Genomic DNA, 26,302 nt, shown 5'->3' on the forward strand with positions numbered 1-26,302 from the left:
GCCACTCAAATCTGTCGCCAATTGGATGGAAACCAAGCTACAGTAACATTGGTGCGTCATGATGTCAACGCTTGTAAATGTAGTTTATTTTTGTACTTTATTACATTTTTTTTTACTGTTCCTTTGACAGTTTCCCTATGTAAAAACTCCAAGTCCCATAATGCAACGCTGAATTATTATTTTTTTGCGCAGTTTTCAGGGCAGTTTACATTGTAACCGTGTGAGGGACATTGGATGACTTTGTGCCTGTGGTTAGCAGGGTTGCTTTTTTTAGTTAGTCCATTTATTTGGCAGGTATAGCTTTTTCAGAGCTATGGAGGCCCTTATCCCGGTCATCAACAAATTACAAGATGTGTTTAATACAGTTGGCGCGGACATTATCCAACTGCCGCAGATTGCTGTTGTTGGAACGCAGGTAAGAATCAGCCAGTTAGCGAACTTTAGCTATCTAGCATGCTACCGAGTTTCATTCACTCTTACGACGTTAGCTAGCTACTGTTGTCTATCACGCAGATCCAGTCATGGAACATAGAAATGTAGCTTCGTGTGCTCTGTTTTCAAGGCAAGGTTATCTGACGTTAGTTACTTAGCTGTAGCTAACCACTATCACGTTAATTAACGTGTTAGCTAGCTAGTTTAGCACTATTGTGAGCCGATAACTGGAGCGAATTTGACAGGCAGTGCAACATGGCCAAATACCCCTGTAATATACTGCTATGTTCAGCAGCAGGTGTCATAAGCCGTGACCAAAGTAAAGCAAACAACTAACTAGAGGTGATTTTGAAACGCTCCAGTGTTTTGGTTTGTTTACACTCACTTGTATCCAGTCTTCTCCTTGCCTTGGAAGACTTGAATATTTTTCAATGAATGTGAACATAATTGAACTCTTCCAAGGCATCCTCTTTGTTTGATTTCTAGAATTACCTTCCATCTGCTTAGATGAACAGAGATTATATACTTCAAATAGGCGGCACCTGTACCCTTCTCTCCAGGGGGTACACCCTTCTCTTGTAGGTGTTACATAACATGTTTGCAGTAGCCGCCATCCCCTCCCAGGCACACACAATTCCACTAATTTGCTAAGAGGATGGCACTGTCTCAGCCCTTTGGCAACCTCTGAACTGAAGGTGCCATGGCGACAAGAAGGCAGCCATAGGATGTTTCCCCAATTATCTGGCCTCCAGAGTGTTTCTGCATTGTCTTGTTACTGCTTTTCAAAGGACAGATTCACTCAGAGGGGTTTGTTAGAACTGACAGTGATTTCAGGGATTTTTCTGTTTTCCACATGACCGAGTGCAAACTAAAATAAATAGGTCAACTACAGCAAGGCGCAGCTGAGGTGAGATCAGGCAGGTTAAAATCAATGTTGTTGTGGCAAGATTTAACTCTGTCAATGCATCAGTTCTTTTGTTTTGTAAGTGATGCTGACTTGTGTTGTTTACTTTTTGTGTTGTTACTGATTGTGCTGTGTTTCTGTCTCCAGAGCAGTGGGAAGAGTTCAGTGCTAGAGGCTCTGGTGGGGAGAGACCTTCTGCCCCGTGGTACTGGCGTTGTCACCCGTCGGCCCCTCATCCTCCAGCTGGTCCATGTGGATCCAGAGGACCGCAGGAAGACCAGCGAGGAGAATGGTACTGTGAAACACGACACCATCACTGCTCTAGGGTTGTACAATTCTGGGATGCTTCTCATCAACGTTCCCAGGTTTTTCAGAAACCATGGTTAGAGTATTCCCTCTCTGCTGAGGCTATTACCTTCTGATTCTGGAAGGAAATCCTCAAACCAGGGTTTCTGAAAAATCTGTGAACTTTGGCAAAGTGACATTCTGCTGGTGGCTGCTCTGTGTCTCCTGGCAGTTAACTGAGGATGGTGTTGTGGTTTTCATCCTTCCTGTCCCTCATGTCTACAGTCCACAGATTACTATTTAAACCAATTTAGTTGAGTGTGTGTGTCCTAGGTTTGTGTGTCTGTGTGTCTTTGTGTCTGTCTGTCTGTGTGTCTGTCTTGTCTGTCTGTGTGTCTGTGGCATGCTGTGTTTTGATGCTCTCTGTGCCTGTGTGTTTCTGACTCTGATTGGCCAGCCTTTTTTAGCCTGGTAGAGTTTCTTAGGCCAGGACATGCTCGTATGAATGACTGCACCAGCAAGTCATGTCACAGTGCATTATTCAGTTGGACTGTGAGAAGTGCCATGTCACCTCAGCAGATATAGAAGTCTGCATTCACAGCAGTGGACAAGCTAGCAAGTTCTAGCCGTAAATTAGGCATATAAGCTTTAACAGTGTTTCCCTTATCAAAGTTCTACAGGCACCTGAATGTTCTTACACAGCCACCAAGTCACAACAGCGCTCAATGTCATGATACTCCATCCACAATGACATCCGAATGCAAAACCAGCTTATGAGATATGCCGCTATTAGGCTTTCCCCAATAGAATGACAAATGTAGTAAAGCCTGTGTGCTTTATGAGACATTCTGCCCTATAGGCGGAGTGCTTGAGTCTGCCCTGCAGCAGGGAATAGTCACATGGAGGATGATGTAAACCACTGCACTGCTGCAGATGGCCTTGATGCAGGAGCTGCATCTATAACTACTAACCCTTCTCTCCTGTCGTCTGATCTCTTCTGAACCACAGACCCCAATGCTTGGAGAAACATGCGCCTTTACCAAGGTCTCTGTTTCCTTGTTCCGTTATTTCCTGTTGTCTGTGTTCAATCAGCAGCTTCTTACTCTAGTCTACCCCTTTCTGTTAGCCCCCTCTCCCATCCTGCCTTTTAGCCTGTTGGTTTTGCGCTGACAAACCCTGTGGCTTAGCTTGATTCAGCGAATCAAGCCCAGGAAGGTCAAACTCTGATTCAGACAAAACACTGTATTTTCTGTATAAGGAAAGAACATCCTAAGAAAAACTATTTTGGAATGCATGGTCACAGTGTGATAACTTATTAGGTGGTAAGTATGGCCCTTAAGGGCAAATAAAATGTTATGTTTCAATTCACGCCCCTTTTTAAACATGCTGAAAAACAAACACCTCTTAAAATGTCCTCAAATAGCTGCTTATAGCTAACTAACAGCTGAATCTTGTTTATTTTATTTCATAGATAATTATAGGTAATTATTTCAGTTGAATTAATCCAACTAATGCATGTATTATTAGTTTAAATAATAACATTGTTTTATGAAAGGTGTTTGGTAGCTAGGTAGTAGTAATGCCTATTCCTGTGCTTCCCATAATGCACCAACCATGCTTTTCTCACAGCTGGCATATTTTTTTTGCTTTTGTCAAAAAACACATTTCTCACTGTATTGTTTGTTCAGATCTGTGTCTGTATCCCTCTGGGTTATTGGCCCGCATAACGTATTCCCATCCCAGCTGAACAAACAAATAAATAGGTTTACATCCTCCCTTGACACCAGTCAACATGGCAGTTTAATTACAACACAATGGGCTGCTTTCCAAGACACAGATGAAGCCTAGACCTTGAAAATCAGGTACAATGTAGCGTCCCCGTTGATGTAGTTTAGTCCTAAACTAAATCTGTGTCCGGGAAACTGGCCCTAAGAGTAGGCTGCTAGGCCCACTCCAAATGACATCTGGCAGATAGACTGGGAAAGGGGACTGAGACTGCCTTGTCATATTCCCACAGGTGTCGACGGAGAGGAATGGGGCAAATTTCTACACACCAAAAACAAGGTAGGCGATGTCTCAGTACGAACAATGCAGGTTGGTGACAAGGCAAAGCACTCCCTCAGCATTCTGTTATTCTCAGTGGAGTTCCCTTTCACTGCCACAAATAGACACACAGCTTAAACATTTCATAAACCTAAGCAGATATAAACACACACAGAAGGCTTTCGCAGAGCCACGGGTTCCCAAGACTGAGTTTGGGAACCCTTGGCTATTGTATTGATTTGTTCACATTGGAATAACTAGATGTTTTGTGTAGGAGAGGAACTATCTCTAAGTCACATGATCAGTCGCGCACCCCCCTCTCTTTCTCTCTCTGTCGCACCCCCCCTCTCTCTCTCTCTCTGTCGCACCCCCCCCTCTCTCTCTGTCGCACCCACCCTCTCTCTCTCTCTCTCTCTGTCGCACCCCCCTCTCTCTCTCTCTGTCGCACCCCCCTCTCTTTCTCTCTCTGTCGCACCCCCCCTCTCTTTCTCTCTCTGTCGCACCCCCCCTCTCTTTCTCTCTCTGTCGCACCCCCCCTCTCTTTCTCTCTCTGTCGCACCCCCCCTCTCTTTCTCTCTCTGTCGCACCCCCCCTCTCTTTCTCTCTCTGTCGCACCCCCTCTCTTTCTCTCTCTGTCGCACCCCCTCTCTCTCTCTCTGTCGCACCCCCCTCTCTCTCTCTCTCTCTGTCGCACCCCCCTCTCTCTCTGTCGCACCCCCCTCTCTCTCTGTCGCACCCCCCTCTCCCTCTCTCTCTGTCGCACCCCCCTCTCTCTCTCTCTCTGTCGCACCCCCCTCTCTCTCTCTCTGTCGCACCCCCCTCTCTCTCTCTCTCTCTGTCGCACCCCCCCCTCTCTCTCTCTCTGTCGCACCCCCCTCTCTCTCTCTCTCTCTCTCTCTCTCTGTCGCACCCCCCTCTCTCTCTCTCTCTCTCTCTCTGTCGCACCCCCCTCTCTCTCTCTCTCTGTCGCACCCCTCTCTCTCTCTCTCTGTCGCACCCCCCTCTCTCTCTCTCTCTCTCTCTGTCGCACCCCCCTCTCTCTCTCTGTCGCACCCCCCTCTCTCTCTCTCTCTCTGTCGCACCCCTCTCTCTCTCTCTCTGTCGCACCCCCCTCTCTCTCTCTCTCTGTCGCACCCCCCCTCTCTCGCTTTCTCTGTCGCACCCCCTCTCTCTCTGTGGGAATAGGGCTGAATATACACTAGAGGGAAGGGAATGGGGCTGAATAGGTCTATATAAAGTAGAGACCTGTGCAGCGAACTGCTCTCTGGTGCTCTAGATGTCTTCATGGTCACGAACAGAGAAGGCCTTGTGACGTGCTGTAAATGGATGCTGTGGGTGATACAGGATTTTTTTTACCTTCATGCTTACATTTGTAAAATCAAATTATATTTAGATTTTTGCAGTAGCCTTTTGATGTTGGGACCAGATCATAGTAAATCATATTTAAATTGATGTCATATGCACCTAATATAAACCCTAATGTAATAATGTGTTATTCCATTTTAAGGTTAAACTGTTTTTTTTTTTTTTAGATCTACACAGACTTCGATGAAATCCGTCTCGAGATCGAAGCTGAAACGGAAAGAGTTTCTGGCAATAACAAGGTATGTCAATAACAGGGTATGTCTAACAAGGTATGTCAATAACAAGGTATGTCAATAACAAGGTATGTCAATAACAGGGTATGTCAATAACAATAACAAGGTATGTCAATAACAAGGTATGTCAATAACAAGGTATGTCAATAACAGGGTATGTCAATAACAATAACAAGGTATGCCAATAACAGGGTATGTCAATAACAAGGTATGCCAATAACAATAACAAGGTATGCCAATAACAATAACAAGGTATGCCAGTAACAGGGTATGCCAATAACAGGGTATGCCAATAACAGGGTATGCCAATAACAAGGTATGCCAATAACAAGGTATGTCAATAACAAGGTATGTCAATAACAGGGTATGTCAATAACAAGGTATGTCAATAACAAGGTATACCAATAACAAGGTATGTCAATAACAATAACAAGGTATGTCAATAACAATAACAAGGTATGTCAATAACAAGGTATGTCAATAACAAGGTATGTCAATAACAATAACAGGGTATGTCAATAACAGGGTATGTCAATAACAATAACAGGGTATGTCAATAACAATAACAAGGTATGTCAATAACAGGGTATGTCAATAACAAGGTATGTCTATAACAAGGTATGTCAATAACAAGGTATGTCATTAACAGGGTATGTCAATAACAGGGTATGTCAATAACAGGGTATGTCAATAACAAGGTATGCCAATAACAAGGTATGCCAATAACAAGGTATGTCAATAACAGGGTATGTCAATAACAAGGTATGCCAATAACAAGGTATGCCAATAACAAGGTATGTCAATAACAAGGTATACCCCACAAGACATGCCACCAGAGGTCTCTTCACAGTCTCCAAGTCCAGAACAGACTATGGGAGGCGCACAGTACCACATAGAGCCATGACTACATGGAACTCGATTCCACATCAGGTAACTGATGCAGCAGTAGAATCAGATACTTTTTTAAGTACAGCCTATGGAACAACGGGGACTGTGAAGAGACACACACAAAGGTACAGGCACATGCATCAGCACACATTGTGATATTGTTGTATGGTGGTATTGAACATGTTGTGGATATGTGGTGGTGTAGAGATGTTATATGATGTACTGTTTTATCTTTAGTTCATTCAGTACGAACATAGTTCACTGTTTTAAATGTAATGTGGGTGCTTTGGTGTGTCTGGACCCCAGGAAGAGTAGCTGTTGCCTTGGCAACAGCTAATGGGGATCCGTAATAAATACGAATGTCAACAACAAAATAATTTAGTGTGAAGATAGTCCCAGACAAAGTCGAACACGTGTTATCTTTACCAACTGCTGAACTGACATTTCTGTTTGTCTTCTTCCAGGGAATCACGGATGAACCCATACACCTGAAAATCTTCTCCCCTCACGTAGTCAACCTCACACTGGTGGATCTGCCAGGTATCACAAAGGTACACACAAACAAATGTTTTATTTCAAATTGAAATGCTAATTGAGTTGCGCAAGTGGGATCGAGTTGGTTTGAACCCACCTCAAAACGTACTTAGTCTGCTGAGCTAAAGTCAAGGCATTATCTCTTGGAGATAATTCAAGTCTTCAGAGCTCAGGCAAGGGTATTCATGTTACCAGCATGGTTCACTGAACATTGAAGGAGACAGAACCCCAAGTATGGTTTGAAATATGAGATGGGCAGGCTACGTTGACAGTGTGTATGTCCACCCAGGTGCCGGTGGGAGACCAGCCCAAAGACATAGAGGTGCAGATCAAAGACTTGATAGTGAAGCACATCTCTAACCCCAACTCTATCATCTTGGCTGTGACTGCTGCCAACACAGACATGGCCACCTCAGAGGCCCTCAAAGTGGCGCGCGAGGTCGACCCTGACGGTAAACACCGTCAGGTTTCTCCCGCTCTCAATTTCTTCTCTTTTGTGTGTAGCTGACTGTCTGTCTCTCGCTCTTTGTCTCTCTTCCGTACGCTCTCTCTCCTGCTTTCGCTCTGTTAATCTCAATTGGCTGTCTCCTACAGTGGTTTCTCAAAATCCTTTAATCCTTATGTCAGACATGCCATGGCATACACCACCTAGTATAAACCCCTTGGTTACCTGTGTGTAGGATACACCGCCTAGTATAAACCCCTTGGTTACTTGGCTGTAGGATACACCGCCTAGTATAAACCCCTTGGTTACTTGGCTGTAGGATACACCGCCTAGTATAAACCCCTTGGTTACCTGGCTGTAGGATACACCGCCTAGTATAAACCCCTTGGTTACCTGGCTGTAGGATACACCGCCTAGTATAAACCCCTTGGTTACCTGGCTGTAGGATACACCGCCTAGTATAAACCCCTTGGTTACCTGGGTGTAGGATACACCGCCTAGTATAAACCCCTTGCTTACCTGGCTGTAGGATACACCGCCTAGTATAAACCCCTTGGTTACCTGGCTGTAGGATACACCGCCTAGTATAAACCCCTTGGTTACCAAGGTGTAGGATACACCGCCTAGTATAAACCCCTTGGTTACCAAGGTGTAGGATACACCGCCTAGTATAAACCCCTTGGTTACCAAGGTGTAGGATACACCGCCTAGTATAAACCCCTTGGTTACCTGGCTGTAGGATACACCGCCTAGTATAAACCCCTTGGTTACCTGGCTGTAGGATACACCGCCTAGTATAAACCCCTTGGTTACCTGGCTGTAGGATACACCGCCTAGTATAAACCCCTTGGTTACCTGGCTGTAGGATACACCGCCTAGTATAAACCCCTTGGTTACCTGGCTGTAGGATACACCGCCTAGTATAAACCCCTTGGTTACCTGGGTGTAGGATACACCGCCTAGTATAAACCCCTTGGTTACCTGGGTGTAGGATACACCGCCTAGTATAAACCCCTTGGTTACCTGGCTGTACGATACACCGCCTAGTATAAACCCCTTGGTTACCTGGCTGTAGGATACACCGCCTAGTATAAACCCCTTGGTTACCTGGCTGTAGGATACACCGCCTAGTATAAACCCCTTGGTTACCTGGCTGTAGGATACACCGCCTAGTATAAACCCCTTGGTTACCTGGCTGTAGGATACACCGCCTAGTATAAACCCCTTGGTTACCTGGGTGTAGGATACACCGCCTAGTATAAATCCCTTGGTTACCTGGCTGTAGGATACACCGCCTAGTATAAATCCCTTGGTTACCTGGCTGTAGGATACACCGCCTAGTATAAACCCCTTCGTTACCTGGCTGTAGGATACACCGCCTAGTATAAATCCCTTGGTTACCTGGCTGTAGGATACACCGCCTAGTATAAATCCCTTGGTTACCTGGCTGTAGGCTACACCGCCTAGTATAAACCCCTTGGTTACCTGGCTGTAGGCTACACCGCCTAGTATAAACCCCTTGGTTACCTGGCTGTAGGATACACCGCCTAGTATAAACCCCTTGGTTACCTGGCTGTAGGATACACCGCCTAGTATAAATCCCTTGGTAACCTGGAGTTTCTCCTGACAGGGAGGACCTGATCCTAGATCAGCACTCCTACTCTGATTATTTTATGAATATGGGTTCTGCTGTGTGTAGGCAGGAGGACGTTGGCTGTGGTGACCAAACTGGACCTGATGGATGCTGGGACAGATGCCATGGACGTACTGATGGGTCGGGTCATCCCTGTCAAACTGGGCCTCATAGGAGTGGTCAACAGGTCTGCACCTTTACACAATACACTTCAGTCTCTAACATGTTGAATAGAGCAAGACGTCAGCCTTCTTGAAAATCCTGTATATATTTTAAAGGGAGAGGATTGCCTCTCCTCGTGCATCAAAGGGTTTTAGAAGCCAACAGTCCCTCAAGATCAAAATGGAAAAAGGGCCAGCATTCCTTTTGACGTTTGGTTTACAATGTTCTCTAACAATGTCATTAAAAAAACTCACACAGTACCACCTTCCTTCCTTTTCCAAGGAGTCAGCTCGACATCAACAATAAGAAGTCAGTGGCCGACGCCATCCGTGATGAATATGCCTTCCTACAGAAGAAGTACCCCTCCCTCGCCAGCAGAAATGGAACCAAATACTTAGCCAGAACGTTGAACAGGTATGAAAATAGAAATGTATTCTGCAAACAAGTCTTAAACAGAAGACAAGTTGAGGTTTGAAAACATTTGACCAACTTCTGATTTTGAAGTGTAATGTCACTTTGGTTGTGGACGACTATCATGCTGCATGTTGCCCTTTTCTTATTTCTAACTTCACATTCTTCTCATCCTCGTTGCCAGGTTGTTGATGCATCACATTAGAGACTGTCTCCCAGAGCTGAAGACTCGTATCAATGTGCTGGCGGCCCAGTACCAGTCCCTGCTGAGTAGCTATGGTGAACCTGTAGAGGACCAGAGCTCTACTCTGCTGCAGCTCATCACCAAGTTCGCTGCAGAGTACTGCCACACTATCGAGGGCACCGCTAAGTACATAGAGACAACAGAACTGTGAGCAACTTATACTCCCCCCCCCCTTTTAGTATTTAGTTCATTTATTTGAAGAGAAAATTAGGAAGGATGGAAAGAACCTCTTGCACCTCTACTAATTGCCAGAAGGTGGCGCCAGTTCAAATTGAGCTTCACAAGTCAAACAATTGGAAGCTTTTGCAGTCCAATGTTTATTTATTTAACTAGGCAAGTCGGTTAAGAACAAATCATTTGTTACAATGACGTCCTACCCCGGCCAAACCTGGACGACGCTTCGCCAATTGTGCTCCGCCCTATGGGACTGCCAATCACTGCCGGATGTGATACAGCCTGGATTCGAACCAGGGACTGTAGTGACGCCTCTTGCACTGAGATGCAGTGCCTTAGACCGCTGCGCCACTCGGGAGCCCATACAACTGTGTAGGAGGTAGATTAGCTTGGCTAGATTAAGTAGCCTCCTACTTTGATCATTCAGTTACATAGCGAGAACTTGGGACTTCAACATTTTATCTACTAAAAGAGGATTCTGAGATAATTGGCTTTAAAGTTCCAAAACCTCATTGGTTTGAATGGTGTCCGCATTCAAACCATATATATATTTTGCATAACAATTGTGGCATTTAGAGTACTATATAGTAGAACAAGGCTGTCAACTCAATTTTGACAAATGCCGATAGAACCTTAGCTCTCGAAATGACATTGTTGTTCTCTTCCAGGTGTGGTGGAGCACGAATCTGTTATATTTTCCATGAGACGTTTGGTCGGACGCTGGAGTCCGTCGACCCGCTGGGAGGTCTGACCACCATAGACGTGCTAACAGCAATTAGGAATGCTACAGTGAGTTGTATGCTACTGGTTATGTACAGCCTCACATTTGTTGGGATCCATGTTCATTTCAAGTACAATGATGCAATGTTCAGTGTTTTGACGATCAGTTTGACACATCTGTTTAAGGGGTAAGCTTGTTATTTTAGCTTGAGTTCAAAGCAGAAAGACACATTTACCTTCTCTCTTAAGAAAATGAACACTTAACTATTCTTCTAAGCTGTGAGTTGTGTGTTAGCCAGAGACTGCTGGGTAATGTAGTCTCTCTCGCTCTCTCTCTCTGTAGGGCCCGCGGCCAGCCCTGTTTGTACCTGAGGTGTCATTTGAGCTGCTGGTGAAGAGACAGGTGAAGAGACTGGAGGAGCCCAGCCTGCGCTGTGTAGAGTTGGTTCACGAAGAGATGCAGAGAATCATCCAGCACTGCAGCAACTACAGCACACAGGTAGAGGGACACACACACACACACACACACACACACAAGTTCACTCTGTTTTGGCAAGGTGGTGGCCGACAGACACGGTCGCCTTGTTCCTAGCTCCTTGCCAACTTTGCAGTATATATTTTTTTTGTGTTATTTCTTACATTATTTGCTCAGAATGTTTCTTGTATTATTGTATACAGCCGGAAATAACTTTTGGATATTAGATCGGCGGTCACTTACCAGACATTCGACTTCCCTGACCTGGGTCCTTTGTTTTGAACTTCCCGAGGCAGTTCTGATCATCCCAGGGGCTGCACCAAACCACCCACGTCGGAGAAGAGATTTACATCTTACATTTTAGTCATTTAGCAGACGCTCTTATCCAGAGCGACTTACAGTAGTGAATGCATACATTTCATACATTTTATTTTTTTTCTTCCCCGTAGTGGTCCCCCGTGGTAATCGAACCCACAACCCTGGCGTTGTAAACACCATGCTCTACCAACTGAGCCACACGGGATAGCAGTGGGGCCCTATTCAGACTCAGGCGGCGTGCATACCGTCCACTGCTTCCCAGTATATTACTCGCCAACGTTCAGTCCCTGGACTAATCGTGTTAACCCACACGAGGCTGCAGGCCCAGACGGCATCCCAAGTCGTGTCCTCCGAGTGTTTACGGACATATCCAATCTCTCCCTATCCCGGTCTGTTGTCCCCACTTGCTTCAAGATGTCCACCATTGTTCCTGTACCCAAGAAAGCGAAGGTAACTGAACTAAATTACAATTGCCCCATAGCACTCACTTCTGTCATCATGAAGTGCTTTGAGAGGCTAGTTAAGGACCATATCGCCTCCACCTTACCAGACACCCTAGTCCCACAACAATATTCAGATCCATGGACGATGCAATCGCCATTACACTGCCCTATCCCACCTCAAGATAAATACCTATGTAATAATGCTGTTCATTGACCACAGCCAAGCTTCTACAGATGCACCGTTGAGAGAATCCTGTCGGGCTGTATCACCGCCTGGTACGGCCCGCACGCAACCGCAGGGCTCTCCAGAGGGTGGTGAGGTCTGCCCAATGCATCACCGGGGGCACACTGCCTGCCCTCCAGGACATCTACAGCACCCGATATCACAGGAAGGCCAAGAACATCACGGACCTCAGCCACCCGAGCCACGGCCTGTTCACCCCGCTATCATCTAGAAGGCGGAGACAGTACAGGTGCATCAAAGGTGGGACCCAGAGACTGAAAAACAGCTTCTATCTCCAGGCCATCAGACTGTTAAACAGCCATCACTATCAGGCCTCTGCCCAGTTATATTTTACCTTTTATTTAACGAACAAATTCTTATTTACAATGACGGCCTACCAAAAGGCTCCTGCGGGGACGGGGACTGCGATTAAAAAAAAAATGAAATATATAAAACACAATATAGAGAGACCTAAGACAAAAACATAGCAAGGCAGCAACACATGACAACACAGTATGTTAGCAGCACAAAACATGGTACAACCATTATTGGGCACAGACAACAGCACAAAGGCAAGAAGGTAGAGACAACAATACATCACGTAAAGCAGCCACAACTGTCAGTAAGAGTGTCCATGATTGAGTCTTTGAATGAAGAGATGGAGATAAAACTGTCCAGTTTGAGTGTTTTTTTGCAGCTCGTTCCAGTCGCTAGTTGCAGTGAACTGAAAAGAGGAGCGACCCAGTGATGTGTGTGCTTTGGGGACCTTTAACAGAATGTGACTGGCAGAACGGGTGTTGTATGTGGAGGATGAGGGCTGCAGTAGATAACTCAGATAGAGGGGCGTGAGCCCTAAGAAGGTTTTATAAATAAACATCAACCAGTGGGTCTTGCGATGGATATACAGAGATGACCAGTTTACAGAGGAGTATAGAGTGCAGTGATGTGGCCGAATGGTAAAGAACATCTAGCCGTTCGAGCACCCTTACCTGCCGATCTATAAATTACGTCTCCGTAATCTAGCATGGGTAAGATGGTCATCTGAATCAGGGTTAATTTAGCAGCTGGGGTGAAAGAGGAGCGATTACAATAGAGGAAACCAAGTCTAGATTTAAATTTAGCCTGCAGCTTTGATATGTGCTGAGAGGACAGTGTACCATCAAGCCATACTCCCAAGTACTTGTATGAGGTGACTACCTCAAGCTCTAAACCTTCAGAGGTAGTAATAACACCTGTGGGAAGAGGGGCATTCTTCTTCCCAAACCACATGACCTTTGTTTTGGAGGTGTTCAGAACAAGGTTAAGGGCAGAGAAAGCTTGTTGGACACTAAGAAAGCTTTGTTGTAGAGATTTATATCAAAATCCAGGGAAGGGCCAGCTGAGTATGACTATCATCTGCGTATAAATGGATGAGAGAGCTTCCTAATGCCTGAGCTATGTTGTTGATGTAAATTGAGAAGAGCGTGGGGTCTAGGATCGATCCTTGGTGTACTCCCTTGGTGATAGGCGGTGGCTGAGACAGCAGATGTTCTGACTTTATACACTGCACTCTTTGAGAGAGGTAGTTAGCAAACCAGGCCAAAAACCCTTCGGAGACACCAATACTCCTTAGCCAGCCCACAAGAATGGCTTGGTCTACCGTGTCAATAAAAATGGCAGCACCACATTGCTTAGAATCAAGGGCAATGGTGACATCATTTAGGTCCTTTTAAGGTTGCTGTGACAAATCCATAACCTGAGCTGAAATCAGATTGCATACCAGAGAGAATACTATAGACATCAAGATATCCAGTCAGTTGATTATTGATACGTTTTTCCAACACTATTGATAAACAGGGCAAAATAGAAATAGGCCTATAACAATTAGGATCAGCTTGATCTCCCCCTTCAAATAAAGGACGAACCATGGCTGCCTTCCAAGCAATGGGAACCTCCCCAGAGAGGAGAGACAGGTTAAAAAGGTCAGCGATGGGCTTGGCGATGATAGGGGCAGCAACCTTAAAGAAGAAAGGATCCAAACCATCTGACCCAGATGTTTTTTTGGGGGTGGTCAAGTTTAAGGAGCTCCTTTAGCACCTCGGACTCAGTGACTGCCTGCAGGGAGAAACTTTGTAGCGGGGCAGGGGAAAAAGATGGAGAAGCATCAGGGCTAGTCGCATTAGTGCCCTGAATCCTTGTCACTGTTCTAGCCGGTTACCACAGGATACTCTACCCTGCACCTTAGACTGCTGCCCCATGTACATAGTTATTGATCACTGGTCACTTTAATAATGTTTACACACACACTGTTTAAGCCACTTCATATGTATATGTATATACTGTATCCTAATCATTGCTCATCCTATATAACTACTTCTGTACACACCTTTTCTATTCATATACTGTCTACACTCACCAGACAATTTATTAGGTACACCCATCTTGTACCGTATCGGACCCTCCCCCTTTGCCTCCAGAACAGCCTGAATTATTTGGGGTATGGATTCTACAAGTCGGAAATGTTTACAGTGATGTTTCTCCATGCTGATGTGATGGCATCACGCAGTTGCTGCAGATTGGACGGTGTTACACCACCTCCACCAGCCTGTACTGTTGACACCAGGCAGGATGGGGCCATGGACTCCTGCTGCTTACGCCAAATCCTGACTCTGCCCATCAGCATGATAAAACAGGAACTGAGATTTGTTGGACCAGTAAACGTTTTTCCACTCCTCAGTTGTCCAGTGTTGATGAACGTCTGCCCACTGGAGTTGATTCTTCTTGTTTTTAGCTGATAGGAGTGGAACCCGGTGTGGTCGTCTGCTGAAATAGCCCATCTGTGACAAGGACCAACGAGTTGTGCTTTCCGTGATGCCGCTCTGCACACTGTTGTACTGCACCATTATTTGTCTGTATGTGGCCCGCTGTTAGCTTGCATGATTCTTGCCGTTCTCCTTCGGCCTCGCATCAACAAGCTGTTTTCGTGCACAGGACTGTCGATGACTGGAAGTGTTTTTTATGTTTTTTCCTCACCATTCTCGGTAAACCCTAGACACTTTCGTGTGTGAAAATCCCAGGAGGGCGACCGTTTCTGAGATACTTGATCCGGCATGCCTGGGCCCAATGAATATACCACTCAAAGTCCCTTAGAATGGCAAAAAGACCTAACGGTCAATCAAACAGTAACTGAACGCTTCCGTGTCTGGCTCCTTTATATAACAAGCCACAGCCACATGTCTCACTGTCTGTAGGAGTGATCCATTTTCGTGAACGGGGTGGTGTACCTAAATAAACTGGCCCGTGTGAATGTAAACTCAGCAAAAAAAGAAACGTCCTCACTGTCAACTGTGTTTATTTTCAGCAAACTTAGTGTAAATATTTGTATGAACATAAGATTCATCAACTGAGACATAAACTGAACAAGTTCCACAGACATGTGACTAACAGAAATGGAATAATGTGTCCCTGAACAAAGGGGGGGGGGGGGTCAAAATCAAAAGTAACAGTCAGTATCTGGTGTGGCCACCAGCTGCAGTGCATCTCCTCCTCATGGACTGCACCAGATTTGCCAGTTCTTGCTGTGAGATGTAACCCTACTCTTCCACCAAGGCACCTGCAAGTTCCCGGACATTTCTGGGGGGTGAATGGCCCTAGCCCTCACCCTCCGATCCAACAGGTCCCAGACGTGCTCAATGGGATTGAGATCCGGGCTCTTCGCTGGCCATGGCAGAACACTGACATTCCTGTCAACGCACCGCGTTGAGATTGCCTGCAATGACGACAAGTTCAGTACAATGACACACTGCCCCAGACCATTACGGACCCTCCACCTCCAAATCGATCCCGCACCACCAGAGTACAGGCCTCGGTGTAACGCTCATTCCTTCGACGATAAACACGAATCTGACCATCACCCCTGGTGAGACAAAACCGTGACTCGTCAGTGAAGAGCACTTTTTCCCAGTCCTGTCTGGTCCAGCGACGTTGTTGCCGGTGATTTCTGGTGAGGACCTGCCTTACAACAGGCCTACTAGCCCTCAGCCCAGTCTCTCTCAGCCTATTGCAGACAGTCTGAGCACTGATGGAGGGATTGCGCGTTCCTGGTGTAACTCGGGCAGTTGTTGTTGCCATCCTGTACCTGTCTCGCAGGTGTGATGTTCGGATGTACCGATCTTGTGCAGGTGTTGTTACACGTGGTCTGCCACTGCGTGGACGTTGTCCACTGTCCGTCCTGTCTCCCAGTAGCATGTGCATGTTCATTAATTGTTTATGGTTCATTGAACAAGCATGGGAAACAATGTTTAAACCCAATGAACAATGTTTAAACCCTTTACAATGAAGATCTGTGAAGTTAATTGGATTTTTACCAATGATCTTTTGCTGAGTTTATGTATGTGTAACTTCTGAGTGGTACTAAAGTGTGGACACACCTAATTCCAGGGTTTTTCTGTATTTGTACTATTTTCTATGTTGTAGAATAATAGTGAAGACATCAAAACTATGAAATAACACATGGAATCATGAAGTAAACAAATCAAAATATATTTAAGAATTCAAAGTATCCACCCTTTGCCTTGATGACAGCTTTGCACCCTTGGCATTCTCTCAACCAGTTTCATGAGGTAGTCACCTGGAATGCATTTCAATTAACAGGTGTGCCTTGTTAATTTGTTGAATTTGTGTTGTATCTCTCTAGGAGCTGTTGAGGTTTCCTAAGCTCCATGATGCCATAGTAGAAGTGGTCACATCCCTCCTCAGGAAAAGGTTACCAGTCACCAATGAGATGGTGAGTGTTTTCGCTTACATTTGCATGAATAAGCCATTATAAATGTTTGTAAATGCTCTCTGATTCACTACAATAACCCATAAACCCCATAGATTGAATTTATAGTATAATACTGTCTGTTTTGCTGTCTTTAAGTGTACCAAATCACGTTTCTTGTCTTTCTTTTCAGGTTCATAACTTGGTGGCCATCGAGTTGGCCTACATTAACACCAAACACCCTGACTTTGCTGATGCCTGTGGCCTCATGAACAACAACATAGAGGTATGAAACATTGTTCAGAGTTGGAAATTGCTTCTTTAAATTGTATTCTACTGTATATGAAGTGTTGTACTTAATGATATCATGTGGTTGTGTGTCATAGGAACAGAGACGTAACAGAATGAGAGAGCTGCCCTCGTCTGTTCCCCGGGATAAGGTAACAGACCGTCACGTGGTTAGGATTTGTTCGATTGCTACAAAAAGTACAGTTTTCTCATTGTTTCTTTATGGCTCCCAGTCTACCCTTTAGAGCAGTGCTAGAAGCCATATGTCTTTATGGCTCCCAGTCTACCTTTTAGAGCAGTGCTAGAAGCCATATGTCTTTATGGCTCCCAGTCTACCCTTTAGAGCAGCGCTAGAAGCCATATGTCTTTATGGCTCCCAGTCTACCCTTTAGAGCAGCGCTAGAAGCCATATGTCTTTATGGCTCCCAGTCTACCCTTTAGAGCAGCGCTAGAAGCCATATGTCTTTATGGCTCCCAGTCTACCTTTTAGAGCAGTGCTAGAAGCCATATGTCTTTATGGCTCCCAGTCTACCCTTTAGAGCAGCGCTAGAAGCCATATGTCTGTCTCTGTGTCTGTCCCTGTGTCTTGTCTGTCCACTACTTTTTATTTCCTCTAGTCTTCTGTCCACTCCTCCTTCGTCTTTCACTCTCTCTGCTCTCTGTCTCTTTCGCTCGCGCTCTCTCTAGTCCTTTAAGGGCCCAGGTGTTGAGTCTCTCTCCCCCACTGGTCTTCCTCCCCCAGAAGGAGAAAGATCCAAGGTGTGTCCCTGTGTGTCACTCTATGCCTGCCTGCGTCCTACCTCAACCAGGGTTGGGCTTCATTTCAATTCAGTTCATTTAGGAAGTTAACTTTTAGTCAAATTGGCAGTCGTCAATTGAGAACTAATTCAAATGGAATTGCCCTTGACCCCAAGCCACCCTCATTCTCCCTTGACCCCAAGCCACCCTCATTCTCCCCTGACCCCAAGCCTGTAGGCTGAAGGCCCTACTTTGTGTATGGTGCAATTGTGTTCCCCTTCTCTATTCCCCTTCCACCCCTCTGAGGGTGAACTACATTTCCCATCTGACACCTCCTCCCGGCATGTGTGCTTCTGTATGGAGGGAGATCTTGTACAATATGTGACCCTGCCGCTGTCAGAAAGTCAGTATATGTACAGACATGACTGTATAGTCTGTAGATGTTCCATCATACCAGCCAGGCTGATGTAATAGCCTGGAGAGAGGCATACGTTTTGGGAATACATGGTCACACGTGTATGATTGCGGCTCTACTGAAAAGTTATCTGTTTATAAAAGAGATTTTAATCTCAAGGAGACTGTATAAATGATCTGTAACTGTTCTGTCTGTGTGTATTTCCTGGTCTCCAGGCTGCAGGTGGGGGTTCCCAGGGAGACCAGGATGTAGGGACAGGGAACTGGAGGGGCATGTTGAAGAAGGGAGAGGAGGGGATCGGCGGAGACAAGTCCATGCTCCAGACCTCTAACCCTGGCAGCCCTCAGAGGGGCCACGCCGTCAACCTGCTGGATGTGGTGAGTAGTAGCATCCAGACAAATGTTTAGCCTGCTTTACCACATAATAATACAACAAAACCTAACTCTTAATTCTTAGGAGTAAAAGTTATTCTAAGAGAATTATCTCTAGGCTGTTTGAGAGAAGATTCTAATGCTAAGCAACCACATTACTTTTTGAGTTGTCAGTGATTGGTCTGTTTGTGTCCTTGTATCCCCCCCCCCCAGCCTGTTCCCGTTTCCAGGAAGCTGTCGGCCAGAGAGCAGAGGGACTGTGAGGTCATCGAGAGGCTTATCAAGTCCTATTTCCTCATCGTCAGGAAAAACATCCAGGACAGGTATGGTGCCCGCTGTGTTTCTACTTCCTGTTGTTAGACTCTCTCCTGTGATTTCTAGAAATAATATGTTGAAATGGTTTTCCTCTGTTTTATTTGTCGTTCTACTTGACTCTCTCAATCGGAATCTGTCCTCTTTTCCTTTTCACCTGCTAAGAAATTGAGAAAGTCATCATTTTTGCCCCTTACACTCCTTCTCTAATCCACCCTTTCTATACACTGAGTGTACAATACATTAGGACCACCTTCTTGATTTTGAGTTGCACCCCCTTTAGCCCTCAGAACAGCCTCAATTCGTCGGGTCATGGATTCTACAAGGTGATGAAAGCGTTCCACAGGGATGCTGGCCCATGTTGACTCCAATGCTTCCCACAGTTTTGTCAAGTTGGCTGGATGTCCTTTGGATGGTGGACCATTCTTGATACACACAGGAAACTGTTGAGCGTGAAAAACCCAGCAGCGTTGCAGTTCTTAACATTTACATTTTACATTCACACACTCAAACCAGTGCGCCTGGCACCTACTACCATACTGCATTCAATGGCACTTCAATATTTTGTTTTGCCCATTCACCCTCTGAATGACACACATACACAATTCATGTCTCAAGGCTTAAAAATCCTTCTTTAACCTGTCTCCTCCCCTTCATCTACACTGATTGAAGTGGATTTAACAGGTGACATCAATAAGTGATCATAGCTTTCACCCCGTCAGTCTGTCATGGAAAGAGCAGGTGTTCCTAATGTTTAGTACACTCGGTGTACTTCTCTCTCCCTCTTCACTTCCTCCTGCAGCGTGCCCAAGGCGGTGATGCACTTCCTGGTGAACCATGTAAAGGACAGCCTGCAGAGTGAGCTGGTGGGTCAGCTGTATAAGGCTGGTCTGCTGGATGACCTGCTCACTGAGTCGGAAGACATGGCCCAGAGACGCAACGAAGCTGCAGACATGCTCAAGGTACAGTTGTGTGTGTGTGTGTAGAACCTGCTCACTGAGTCTGAAGACATGCTCAAGGTACAGTTGTGTGTGTGTGTGTAGAACCTGCTCACTGAGTCTGAAGACATGCTCAAGGTACAGTTGTGTGTGTGGAACCTGCTCACTGAGTCTGAAGACATGCTCAAGGTACAGTTGTGTGTGTGTGTAGAACCTGCTCACTGAGTCTGAAGACATGCTCAAGGTACAGTTGTGTGTGTGTGTGTGGAACCTGCTCACTGAGTCTGAAGACATGCTCAAGGTACAGTTGTGTGTGTGTGGAACCTGCTCACTGAGTCTGAAGACATGCTCAAGGTACAGTTGTGTGTGTGTGTGTAGAACCTGCTCACTGAGTCTGAAGACATGCTCAAGGTACAGTTGTGTGTGTGTGGAACCTGCTCACTGAGTCTGAAGACATGCTCAAGGTACAGTTGTGTGTGTGTGGAACCTGCTCACTGAGTCTGAAGACATGCTCAAGGTACAGTTGTGTGTGTGTGTGTAGAACCTGCTCACTGAGTCTGAAGACATGCTCAAGGTACAGTTGTGTGTGTGTGGAACCTGCTCACTGAGTCTGAAGACATGCTCAAGGTACAGTTGTGTGTGTGTGTGGAACCTGCTCACTGAGTCTGAAGACATGCTCAAGGTACAGTTGTGTGTGTGTGTGGAACCTGCTCACTGAGTCTGAAGACATGCTCAAGGTACAGTTGTGTGTGTGTGGAACCTGCTCACTGAGTCTGAAGACATGCTCAAGGTACAGTTGTGTGTGTGTGTGTGTGTGTAGAACCTGCTCACTGAGTCTGAAGACATGCTCAAGGTACAGTTGTGTGTGTAGAACCTGCTCACTGAGTCTGAAGACATGCTCAAGGTACAGGCCTGGGATTAGTTGCAGAACTATGGGAGTTTGAAGTATGACAGATGTGTTTTTGGGGCAGTAACTCCCAGCACCACAAATGAGAAGCTTGGTTGTGTGTTTTAACCCTTTTCTAACATGATCTAACTGAGCCTCCCTGTGGCTCAGTTGGTAGAGCATGGTGTTTGCAACGCCAGGGTTGTGGGTTCGATTCCCACGGGGGGCCAGTACGGGGGGAAAAAATATGTATGAAATGAATTGAAATGTCTGCATTCACTACTGTAAGTCGCTCTGGATAAGAGCGTCTGCTAAATGACTAAAATGTAAATGAATGTAGCAGCTATTGTGACTAACTGTGACCTCCTGGCTTTGACGTTTCTGTATGAATTTGCTCATCTAAACTGTGTTTTCCGCTCTGTGTCTGCAGGCCTTGCAGAAAGCCAGTCAGGTGATAGCTGAGATCAGAGAAACACACCTGTGGTGAGGTCCTCTACCTCCGTACTCCCTCCCTCCTACATGGACCCTAAGCACTGAACCCTGTTCTGTCTCAAACTCACCTGGACTGCAGAGACGGCCAACTTGGAAATACACTGGTGTCAATTTGTGTTTGAGTATCAATTCTCCATCCTTCTGAAGTTGTCACTTCCACACTCCCCTGTCATGTTTTTAAAAGCAATGGATTGGTGTAAGCCTTGGCTGGAGGGAGTTTCAACCAAATCCATGACCGGGAGTGTAAAACGACACACTTCTGGTAATGAGTGGAGAATGGGGACACACATTTGGAAATAGTTGTAGATTGTATTATATGGACTTGATCTATACAGTATCAGTCTTCACCTGCATCACATCGCACACCACATGATCTTTCATATGTAAGTATTATATTGATGAACGTGTGAGGTCTACCTCCTGAATAATGTGGAGCTAAATTAAAGATGTTTACTCCAGTTTCTGGCTTGCTGGAATGTATGCTGAGACTTGTAAATGCTGTCTGTCTTCGTCATGTTTACTGATCTATTGTCTCGCATGCCTGTGCTACTGCTGAAAAGGTCCTTACATGGTATCTCTCATTTGTGTTGCTGATATTTACAAAGAGCAGAGAAATGCCACTCTGACGTAGAATAAGTGTTATTTGTTGGTTGAAAGCACCATAATGCAGCTGCAAAACGTACACTTCCATGTTCTCTGAATGTGGTTTGACGTCTTTTCACCAAACAATGCTACACCGTCTCATGTATCTGTCGCTAAATGTGTTTAAGATATCTAGGGTATTCATGAGGTCATTTGTCCTACTATATTGATCATGATAATTCGTTGTCATACCCACAATACCATGTGGTAAACTATTGGTAGTAAAGGCAGAATTGTGTGACATGTCTAACTTGAAGTGGCAGGTTTATTCTGTATGTTCTCAAAAAGTGGTACCAGGGTTGAATGAGTCATTTATTGACTTGTGATCCAGTCTGCTGTTATACCAGACGGAACAATAAACATCAACACGTATACAGACACATTATCATCATGGGCCGATCTCCAGTCACGGCTGCCTGCCCTCGACCATGGCGGCTGCTCCTTTACCTCACACGGCCCATCTTCTTGCCTCGACCTTTGGCGCTGAGGGGCAGGAAGGGGTTAAGAAATCTGAATCACTTGGCAGCCAGGTAGTAAGCCCAGTAGTGAACGTCTCTGTTGCAGCACTTCACTGCATTCTGAGTCTAACGCTTCACCCAGAAGTGTGCACTTGTTCTCACTCCCTCTCATGCAAGGGGGAGTCAGAGACTGGTGGGAAAAGTGGTCCATTTCTGGGTCAAGTGTGAATAAGTTGAATGGTTTGTCAGTCCATCAGGATTTTACTTCTTTTGGCTTGATGTTTATCATTAAATAGTTTTATTGTGCTGTAATTTCAGACCAGACCATGTTGGCAGTTTGCATCGTCACCACTTACAATGTCTTCAAGCTATCGTGCAGTGATCATGCTGTATGCAATGCGCACAGACGGACATAGGCAGTGTAAGCGATGGTCATGGCTGTTTCTTTGGTTTCAATCAATGTTTGTTCCACTGGTCATTAAATGACCCTCCCTGCTTGAGAGTTTGAAAGGAATGATGGGAAATGGAGTTGATAGAATGGCAACCAGTGACTCAGCCCAATTAAAATGAAAACCACAATGCTGGGTCTTGTTCATTAGGCACAACATGGAAGAAACTGTTCCAAACTGTACTCTGTACTTGTCCAATAAGAGATGCTTGTCTGTTTATTAGTCTACGTGTTTTTTCTTTTCATTTTGTACCCTAATAAACACGACTCAGAATTTCTTTGTTCCTCAGTCCAAATTTCTGAACCTCCGTGTTCCTTACCTCTGGTGGTCCTGGACCCGGGTGAGAAGCTGGTTAATCTGTAAGGGCACAAGACTTGCTGTAAGCTTTGATAAACAACACTTTTTAGTTACTGTGGTGGAAACCTGTACAGGTGGAGTCTATCGGAGAGAAACCCAGGAACCTGATGATACTATAGAACACAGAATTCACTTTTAGTTTAACTTGTTGTTCACCTGTAAACTAGTACTGTTGTTCAACTTTCATGTACCCACCAGGGTTGGGGTCAATTCAGGAAGTCATTTTAAATTCCAAGTGTCTTCAATGATTTTCAATGAGGGAAATGTCTATTTGTAATTTCGTTTACTTTCTGAATTGAAATGGAATTGACCCCAACCCTGGTACCCACTGCCTGGGACCTCTCATTGCCATCCGAAAGCAGACAAGACTATATCACAGTATTCCTCAGATCCCAGGGATGTTGAGAGGAGAAATGAACCCAGAAACATGCCGATGACCCTGTAGACTTCAGAATTCAGCTGTAAGTCACCTCTGATGTAGCCACTGCCTGGGGCCTCCCACATTGCCAACCGAAAGAAGAGGAGACTGCATCTCAAGGTGAGAGAATACACTGAGACGGGATTAGGCGACCTGAGACGATAGTCAATATTAAAGGTAAGACCACCCAGATCCCATCCAACTTATGAAAATCTTGCTGCTGTTGAGAAATACTGGAAACTATTGTATTTCATTGAGGGTGACTATTGTATACTTGTTTCTGTGTTAGGTCAAGGTGACTTCATCATACTTCTGTTTCTTGAGTTTGTGATGTGTGTTGTCTAGGTGACTTACATCATACTTCTGTTTCTTGAGTTTCTCACTGAGGTCAAACTTCTCTGCCTCCAACTCCATCATCCGCTGCCACATCTCACTGGCCTTCTCCCTGTTGGGCAACAGTGGATCAGAACACTGACTTTCTTTCCCCATAGAACCCTTGTTGTCTCACTGAAGAATGTTCATCATTCGAACCGTTCACATAGTCATGTCTTCAGTCATAAGCTAAAAAACATCAGACATTAACCATCATAAATAATTATGATAACACTGTCAGCTTTTCTGAGGATGGGCAAATTCTGAATATTAACGATGACGTCATACTTGAGTTTGTCCTCATTCAGATGGTCGATGCTGAGAGGTTTCCTTCGGTCAGCAAGAATCTTCTTCTTCTTCTCTCTCTCTGTCTGTTTCTTGGCTCCTTTGCGGTTTTCACTCTGAGCATTGAAACATCACAAATACCATTGTTCTCATAGATATTTTGGAGGATATATTTTGGAGGAAATGTTCATTGCCTCACATTACTTGATGCTTCCGTTACACTATTATCAATATCTATATGATAAAGAATACGCTGGGGGGTTTTGAAGATACAATATTCCACTGACCTTCTGCTGGATACCTCCATACTGGTGGGTCATGTTGGTGAGAGCCTTCTTCTTCTTGGCGTCATCATCCTGCTTCCTACGCTGATCCTCTGCCTCCTTCCTGTCCTTCTCCTCCTGCACACGGAGCATTAGGGAAGAAATATCTATCAAGATCTATCATAGAAATTACATCCACAATCTGTTGCCCCGTTAGCCATTAGAAGTTATATTGTATTAGTCATATGTGGTCCTGTGTGGGTCAGTTGGTAAGAGTATGCAACACCCAGGTTGTGGGTTCAATTCCAGCATAGAACACACATTAGCTAAGTGTCATAATGGAGAGAAGACTCACCGCAACCCTGGCCTGCCTCTCCTTCTCCCTCTCTGCACGAACCCTCTGCTGCTCTGCCCTCTCTGCGCGACGTTTCTCCTGCACACACGCGCACACTCAGTGACCAAGTTGTTAGGCGTCGCATTGCAATGTTTCTAGGAACAGTGAAAGAACATTCACTCCAGATTCTAAAATGGCCGACTCACAATCCTGTTGACGAGACTGATGAGCTCCTCTTCTTCCTTCTTCCTCTGGATGAAGTGAGACTCGATCAAAGACTGGAGCTCGGACAGGTCCTTCTCCTGACGCTTCCTGTGGATGTCCTGACCACCACACAGACGAATCAGATTAACTAATAAGAATAGTTTGTTTTGTTAAGACAACATACATGTAATACACCCTGAAAATAGTCATTTCCATAGTTAGACGTCATCTTTTATTGACTTTCTGTACCTCTCATTTGCTTCATCTTAACAGGATACAGTTGGAGGCAAGTCTGTCACAAATGGTTAGTTAGTTTTCTTATCATGATGTGTGTATCAGTGGAGGCTGCTGAGGGGAGGACGGCTCATAATAATGGCTGGAACGGAGCGAATGGAATGGCATCAAACACGCGTTTGATGTATTTGATACCATTCCACTCCAGCCATTACCACGAGCCCGTCCTCCCCATTTAAGGTGCCACCAACCACCTGTGGTGTGTGTTTATGTGATTCAACTTACATCAAAGTCCACTTTCTCGCCATCAGGCATCTTTGGTGCAGAGATGTTTGGCACAAACCTATGTAAATTAAAATAGTGTGTCTAATGTGTATATATCATTTCAATTTGAGCATTTCAGTAAATGTCATGTGATCTTTCAAGATAACTTATAATATAACGTATCATCATCTGTCAGTGGGAGAAAAAAAAATGGGCTACCCAGAAACACTTGGAGGAGCGTCCTCCAGGCAGAAATGACTAAGAGTGCCCTCAACTGGTGTGACCTAGAAAAACTTGCCCCGTACCGAGCGAGATGGAGGATATTCATCAACGGCCTATGATCCTTATAAGAGCCAAGGTCTTAAAGCTGGAATCCGTAGCGGTGAAACGGCCACGTCTGTTTTGCAATATTACAACAACAAAGAAGCTACTTCAAACAACCAACACTGTTTCCCCCCCCCGGCTATGACATCACTGCACGCGTAATAGAACAGCAGAATATGTACTATGATTTTTTATTTTTTTTAACAAATGGGCCTGGTGGCGGCCAGTGGCGCTGTTTCCACTTCTCAGCTTCAAGACCTAAAACAAGTAAAAGCTTTATTCAACCCGCATCGTGGAAGTTCAGCTTTACAGCGTGATTTGAAATTTAAAGGCAGAGAGACTGTATTCACGGCAAAAGCTGCATATGTCGGCTCAATCGGAAATGACCTTGACATTTCTATTGTGGAATCTGTAACGCTTCAGCTTCACAGACTGAAAAGAGCCCTGAATCAGTCTGTCAAATTCAATCTAAAAACTTACTTTGGTTTGGGCTTGGATCCATCTGTAATAAAGGACAGTGACTCTTAGCTTGAACATATCATACAATAGGTTGTAAGTATTATTAGAAGTATGTCATGTTAATCA

The 26,302-nt window shown here is 45.2% G+C and overlaps 2 protein-coding genes and 1 non-coding gene across 6 annotated transcripts; 2 read left to right on the forward strand and 1 right to left on the reverse strand.

Annotated features, from left to right (window-relative positions):
- LOC106561645 (dynamin-1-like protein) lies at window positions 1-22,939 on the forward strand. 4 transcript variants are annotated; one of them, XM_014125798.3, is made up of 20 exons: window positions 1-415; window positions 1,484-1,628; window positions 2,630-2,665; window positions 3,639-3,685; window positions 5,197-5,268; window positions 6,615-6,701; window positions 6,974-7,136; window positions 8,829-8,949; window positions 9,207-9,338; window positions 9,520-9,726; window positions 10,422-10,542; window positions 10,817-10,972; window positions 16,608-16,697; window positions 16,867-16,959; window positions 17,060-17,113; window positions 17,649-17,720; window positions 18,330-18,491; window positions 18,699-18,808; window positions 19,600-19,759; window positions 21,052-22,939. In XM_014125798.3, the coding sequence occupies exons 1-20, from the start codon at window positions 314-316 to the stop codon at window positions 21,106-21,108; spliced, it is 2,187 nt and encodes a 728-aa protein (XP_013981273.2). In that variant the 5' UTR covers window positions 1-313; the 3' UTR covers window positions 21,109-22,939. The 4 variants fall into 4 exon arrangements, with proteins under 4 accessions (XP_013981273.2, XP_013981274.2, XP_013981275.2 ...); XM_014125799.3 differs by lacking the exon at window positions 2,630-2,665 and having other exon boundaries at window positions 2-415; XM_014125800.3 differs by lacking the exon at window positions 17,649-17,720 and having other exon boundaries at window positions 3-415.
- Window positions 20,776-20,850, forward strand: trnaa-ugc (transfer RNA alanine (anticodon UGC)). Its single transcript has one exon. It is a non-coding gene; the product is annotated as a tRNA-Ala (tRNA).
- Window positions 22,055-26,302, reverse strand: LOC106561647 (troponin T, cardiac muscle isoforms). Its single transcript, XM_014125804.3, has 9 exons — window positions 26,198-26,302; window positions 25,415-25,472; window positions 24,898-25,014; window positions 24,713-24,790; window positions 24,382-24,495; window positions 24,098-24,210; window positions 23,792-23,882; window positions 22,982-23,019; window positions 22,055-22,238 (listed from the first exon to the last, which is right to left on the reverse strand). The coding sequence occupies exons 2-9, from the start codon at window positions 25,442-25,444 to the stop codon at window positions 22,199-22,201; spliced, it is 621 nt and encodes a 206-aa protein (XP_013981279.2). The 5' UTR covers window positions 25,445-25,472; window positions 26,198-26,302; the 3' UTR covers window positions 22,055-22,198.

Source organism: Salmo salar, chromosome 10 (assembly GCF_965601325.2).
Source record: "Salmo salar chromosome 10, fSalSal1, whole genome shotgun sequence".
NCBI lineage: Eukaryota > Metazoa > Chordata > Actinopteri > Salmoniformes > Salmonidae > Salmo > Salmo salar.